This window comes from Bison bison, unplaced genomic scaffold (genome assembly GCF_000754665.1).
Source record: "Bison bison bison isolate TAMUID 2011002044 unplaced genomic scaffold, Bison_UMD1.0 scf7180017864160, whole genome shotgun sequence".
NCBI lineage: Eukaryota > Metazoa > Chordata > Mammalia > Artiodactyla > Bovidae > Bison > Bison bison.
In genome coordinates, this window is record NW_011494732.1 from 6,044,010 (window position 1) to 6,050,256 (window position 6,247).

General features: G+C 39.1%; 1 protein-coding gene and 1 long non-coding RNA gene across 2 annotated transcripts in view; one reads left to right on the top strand and one right to left on the bottom strand.

The window, feature by feature from the left end:
- Window positions 1-835: 835 nt before the first annotated feature.
- LOC104989595 overlaps window positions 836-6,247 on the top strand; it is a 22,013-nt gene continuing 16,601 nt past the window's right edge. The window contains exon 1 of the long non-coding RNA XR_825385.1: window positions 836-876. This is a non-coding gene — a long non-coding RNA (uncharacterized LOC104989595). The remainder of the gene's footprint in view (window positions 877-6,247) is intronic.
- Window positions 870-6,247, bottom strand: part of KNTC1 (kinetochore associated 1) — a 70,861-nt gene continuing 65,483 nt past the window's right edge. Inside the window, exons 59-64 of the mRNA XM_010841314.1 lie at window positions 6,189-6,247; window positions 5,693-5,822; window positions 4,519-4,608; window positions 3,898-4,043; window positions 2,776-2,866; window positions 870-1,648 (exon numbers count right to left, since the gene is read on the bottom strand). The exon at window positions 6,189-6,247 is cut by the window's right edge and continues 4 nt beyond it. Coding sequence (XP_010839616.1) covers window positions 1,631-1,648; window positions 2,776-2,866; window positions 3,898-4,043; window positions 4,519-4,608; window positions 5,693-5,822; window positions 6,189-6,247 — 534 coding nt within the window. The 3' untranslated portion in view covers window positions 870-1,630. The remainder of the gene's footprint in view (window positions 1,649-2,775; window positions 2,867-3,897; window positions 4,044-4,518; window positions 4,609-5,692; window positions 5,823-6,188) is intronic.

The following is a 6,247-nucleotide window of genomic DNA, read 5'->3' on the forward strand; positions in this document are numbered from 1 at the left end:
ACAATCACAGGCTCTACTTGTGAGCTCAGCCTTATAATTACAGTTTTCTTAAGGATTAATCACATAGATGCTAAAGAAATACAAACGTAAATACCGAGACACTATTTTCACTGATCAAATTAGCAAAAAGTTTAAAAAGAAAAACTGCCCACTTTTTGGGAGGATGCAGTAAAGGAGACATCTATTTCTGGTAGGAATAGGGTTTCGTAAAGACCTTTGGAAATCACAGTAGGTGATGGAACCAGGGGGGTCAAACCCAGACTTGTTATTTATCCAAAACCCAGGTTTTTAATCATATTACGTTGACTTTCCTATACAGAAATATTTTTCTCAACAAGCCAAACAAAGGCAAATGAATTCTAGTATTATCAGCTTCAGTTTATTCACAAGTAGAACCAAAAGAGGTGTGATTAACATTTCTGTGTGCTGGGTACTGCTGAAGGTTTGCAGCTTCACGCAGCCCTTCCAGCCAGCTTCCTTCCTGTCCTGCCAGGGGCTTACAGCCTGCAGCCTTCATCTCTCAGGCTCCTTGCCAGATGGCTTCTGTTTAGCTCTGTCATTTCTTGGCACAGGCACGGGAATTAGAAGGTTGCTGAAAGCAAAATGCTGCTGTTTTTTCCCCTACTGGAGGGGGCTTGGCAGTGCAGCACGAGCGGAGGATAACCAAGGGCTGCAGGGGCAGCAGTGCCGGGGGAGGAGGCTCAGTCTCTGGAACAGCGGCACCCCCGGCTCGGAGCCAAAGCAGCTTCTTCTCTTTTTTTCCCCACTTTATGTGCTGCTGCGGGATCTTAGCTCCTGGACCAAGGATGGAAGCTGAGCCCCCTGCATGGGAAGCACTGAGTCTTCACCACTGGACCGCCAGGGAAGTCCCCAAAGGTAGGTTCTGATGTTAGGCTAATAGCTCCTTTCCTTCGGCTTCTCCAGTGCCCCTTCCTCATCTCCCTTTTGCCTTTCAGTCCTCTTGACACCTTTGTAATCAGTTCCTGACACTCAATCCTTCTCCGCTTCAACTATCCAGAGTGGTTTCTGTACATGTAGCTGGCCACTGATGGATATGCACGGCAGCAAAGATTATAGACATATTTACTCGAATGACTATCAGTTAAAAAGACTGATATTCTGGGACTTCTCTGATGGTCCAGTGGTTAAGACTTCACCTCCCAATGCAGGTGACACAGGTTTGATCCCTGGTCGGGGAGCTAAGATCCCACATGCCTTGTGGCCAAGAAACCAAAAGATAAAACAGAAACGATATTGTGACAAATTCAATAAAGACTTAAAAAAAAAAAAAGAGACTGATATTCTTATTTACATAGGTAGAAGAAAAGGATGTAAGCAGTTGCTTTACTTATTGGGAGAGCAAAATACTTTTCTTCATATACAGTACAAAAACACTGAGAGAGTCTCTACCAGTTATGCACGTAACTGGCAAGGAAAAGATTTATTAATTTGGGACATGAGTTGTTTATGAGGCAGTTCTGCTGTTACTAAGCATCTTAGTTATTACTTCTCGGGGAATATTTGACAATAGCTATTGCACACAGATTGCACAATTTAAAAACTGTAATAAATAGTGTCAGTTATTAACAGATTCCAAACTTCTTGTTCTTCTTGAAAAAACTTTGATCTATTAGGATCCATTAAACATCTAAATGGGAAGAAACACAAGCATTTTTATGAGTGTCAGTGTTTTAAATAGAAAATTGTTTGACAAACTACAGAAAAGACAACTATATTGCTAAAAATCTATGTATGAGGTTATTTTGCATTTTAGACAATTATGATCAGAGAAAAACAGATACATTTTAAGGGCCACAAACTTGTCTCCAGAATCAATACTCTCCCGTTTTGAAAAAGGTAATCTTATGTCATTGATCACAATAGACTGGAAATGAACGAAAGAAGTTACTAATGGATGTTAACAAAATGTAGGCTAAATATTTTAATATGCTTGATCTGGACCGAGGGAAGAAAAAACCATAATAACCTAATAATGTTTACTAAAACTACCAAAACACAATCAAAATGAAAAATTTTACCTTATACTTAAGTTCAGAACAAGAGTAAAAATGATTTATGTGTGGTTTTTATACACAAAAGCATTTGGAAGAATGCACACGAACATGTAAACAGTGATCTTATCTCTGGTTACTGAGATTTCAAGTGTTCAGTTTTTTTGTTATTATTATTTTTTTCTCCTCCAGATTTTTGTTTTTCTATACTGGACATGTATGTCTTAGCTAATTAAAGAAAAAGAAATAAAAGCAATGGAAACTCCAGCACAACATTAATCAATGTGCTTTGAAATTTAGTTTGGTGGTCCAGTGGTTAGGACTTTGCACTTGCACTGCTGTGAGCCCGGGGTTCAGTCCCTCGGTGGGGAACTAAGATCCCACAAGCTTTGAGGTGCAGCCAAATAAGTAAATACAATAAAACTTGGTTTGTCACCTGCTCCTGTATTAAAAACAAGACTCCACAAGGAGTCCTGATTCTTGAGAGCACCTGAGAGGCTGGGAGGGCCAGATCTGAAAACTGCAGGCCACTCAGGTACAGCAACTGGCCTGAGGCCACACGGCTGCTTCCTGGCACAAATGAGTGGAACCAAGACCTCCTGATTCTGAGTCTGGGACTCTGTCATACAAAAAGTGAAATGTGAAAATACAGGCAGTTTGCACATAAAAACACATTTATCTTCACAACAGGCTGGTTCAATATCAAGACCCTAGAAACAGAAATGGTGTCAGGTTAAAACCCAGTAACTTGGGCCAGATTTACCTTCAGAGTTTCACAGGGAGTGGTGCCTGGTGGTATGGGCTTCCCACAATGCTTGTAATATTCAGTTATAAAGACTGAAGCGTCATCTAAACTATGAAACCAAAAAGAAGAAGGGCATAAGGAAAATGTGGGGGTGATATGTAGGTCTGCCATCTCGACTATGGCAGTGGCTTCAAAGGTGTACAGCAAGATCTATTACATGACACACCTAAAGTATGTGCGGCGTAGTATATCAACGCACCGCAAAAAATACTACTTGTTCATAAATGACAACCTGTAATTACGGCTGGATCACAGGCGGTAAACAAGCAGAAAGAGATCCACGGTATGGGACTTCCCTGGTGATCCAGTGGCTTAGACTCCATGCTCCCAATGCAGGGGACCAGGGTTTGATCCCTGGAAAGGGAACTAAGATCCCACATGCTGACTCCGCATGCCACAGCTAAAGATCCTGTATGCTGCAACTAAGACCCGGTGCAGCCAAATAAAAAAAGAAATAAAAATTTAAAAAAGAAAAGAAAAAGAAATCCATGGCATGCTACTGAGAAAGAGACACTTCCCAGGGATCAGCACAGTTAGACCAAACAAACGTAGGGATGGATCTGGAAACATTTCAGTCCTGACTGAGCTTTCTCTTTTTTCAGTGCCAACTCATTTTGCCCTTCTTTTTAATTTCCAAATCTGCTCCCAACACCATCCCAAGGGATACTATTTCTAAACTTGTGGGTACTGGAAAATTAGATAAGCTTAGCAAAAATGATGTTATATCCAGTTGTTGATGCCTCTAGTCAAGTGTCTAAGGAGTAAAGTTGTAATGTTGGGTTTTAGAGCAGGACTGTGAGATGCCTATTTTGGGATTTCAGGCAGCTTGAGTAATTGTCTGATTCTAAGTTCATGTTCCAAGAGACTGGGTTACAAAACAGCTACTTCTGAGTATGTGTTAGCAGTATGGTACGCATAATGTAGTGATGCTACAGTTTAATATTCAGAGCTTTAATTACAATCAAATAGCTTTATAATTATCTGATATCTTCCTCCAAAGTAAAGATAAATTTTAGGATATTCTACATTAAATTGTTTTTTTTACATTAAGTTGTTTTTAAAAAAATTTTATCAACTTACCTTAACTCATCTGCCAAATAGTTTACGAGTTCAGTGATGTTGTTGGTATTCATCATGTGTGATTTCAACACTGGGAAGTATTTTGTCTTTGCCAAAATCCCAAACTCCTTCTTATCTATGATATTTTTCAGCACCAGACTTCTAATCTATAGAATAACAGGTATCATCATATTCAAAATGTGTTAAATGCCACGCTGTCTCCTTCAATATCAAAGCATTTGTGATAATTAGATGTTAAATAATCACTGCATTGTGACTAAGCCTTCCTTTTGAGGCAGTGGGCTGGGGGGTGGGGGGGACTGCTTTGGCCCATTTTAGCATACAGTGAATAAATTAAAAGTTGTTGTTGTTAAGCATTTCAGGATTTTTTTTGAGGAAAATCTGTTCACAGTGACAAGCATTGAAGGCTACAGATTTTCCACTGTGCACAGAAGTAAACAGGACACCCAGGGTGTCTGACTTTTAAAAATTTACTGAGGCTTTAATGAGAGTGACGTAATTGTATACATTAACAAACAGATGGAGATGGTGAGTTTTCAGCTTAATCTTGGTTTGGGGAAAATTGATTACCTCCTAATAACAAATTTTTCATAACAAAAGGGAGAGGAAACTGCCACTTACTTGATGTGAAAACCCTGCCAACTGGCCAGTATTCATATGCTCCTCTAATTGCTGTAAAATGATCTGAGGGTCACACGAGCTCAGAAAATTCTGGAGGAAAAAAAAAGTCAAAATATAATTAATAGAAAAGTATAATCACTACTAATTTCTGTCAAACCTGGAAGGTTTTCGTATTTACATTTGAAATATCTTAAAGCGTATCTAGTACAGAAAAAAGACCGCCTCTATAACAACAACAAGAACAAAATTACGGAAGTAAGGAAAAAGCATTTTACAAATAACTATTTCAACGGCAAAGAGCTGTTTAATAAACATTTTGTCATCCTAAGTGCCAGAAGGAATCTATTTAAATACTAAAACTCTGAAAAGCATCAACAGATGAGTTTAAGACTAGTCAAAAGAGAACAAAGTCAAGGACAGGCACAGATGGCTTTGGGAAAAAAATGAAACAAATAGAGCATGTGACAAATAAAAAATATGTGTGTTCATTTATATAGATCTTTATGAACTGGCTTATCTACCCATGGGGAAATCATTGTAAAACAGTTCAAAATGCTTTGTTCTATTTATTCTATAGTATAAAGGGGATGGGAGCTATTTTTAAAAGTTCTGTCCTCAGAATGCTCATGTGCCTTTGTCAGACACCTACACACAACCTGACTTTTCTATTTTCCGCAACTAATCACCAAGTCAAGCTGCACTCAAGCCATCTTCCTCTGGTTTGTTTTTGTTGCCACCACCCTCCTTTGGGCACTCACCTCCTCAAGCTTCCCTGGCCTAGTCACAAGGCTGGTGTATGTGCATCAGGTGAGATGAATTTCTATCCAAATGCAAGAGCTTCTTAGGAGTTTTACTTCTTGCTCCCTCTCTCTTCTGATCAAGCCCAAGTGGATTACTTCCCTCTAAATACCGCCTGAGCATTTCACTTTGCATTTGCAGGAAAATTCACTGTTTTCCACTGATAGAGAATAAGGTCCAAACTCCTCTTAAGGCTTTCTAAGATAAGCCTTCATCTATCTTTCAGTCATACCTCCCACTAGACCCCAACACAAACCTTCTACCCTACTCATGCTTTACAGGTTTGATGAAAACGAAGTGCTATCTTTGGCAGGGGACATGCAATGTGAGACCTTCCACCTCTTTGGCAGCCCCAGATGAGTAATTTGTCAGATACCTTTATTTCCTGGTGCCTTTTTTCTGAGTGGGGCATGAGCATTAGACACGCTAATGCAAAAGCCGGAAGCTCTAACTGGACATACTGTCTGGCCACTCTGATCATGTCGAGGTCATCTGAAACTGGACATCTTCAAGAGAGCATGTTAATTAGTTAATAACCTGTTGGATTCAAGTCTATACATGTTGAGCGACAAATACTTAGAAGACTAAAAATCTATGATCTAACTATATGATTTACAGTAATCACAAAAGGTACTCTATATTTACATTAAAACTAGGTACAAATTTTAGAGAATGCGTACTGAATATAAGTTCATTAGCTGCACTGCACAAAGAAAGTAGACACTGTAAAAATAATAGAGATATTTTATTTTCAATCAAGTGGTGTGCTTAACTTCCTAGGAAAAAGGCATTACTCATAAGGTACGTTTATTAGAAAGGAATTTTATAAGCAACAAATTTGATTTGGGGGGTAGGAAAAATATTTTACTTACTCTAGAACAGCAATGAGACTCTCACAACAATCTGACAGCTGACTGGGGCTTAAAGGACA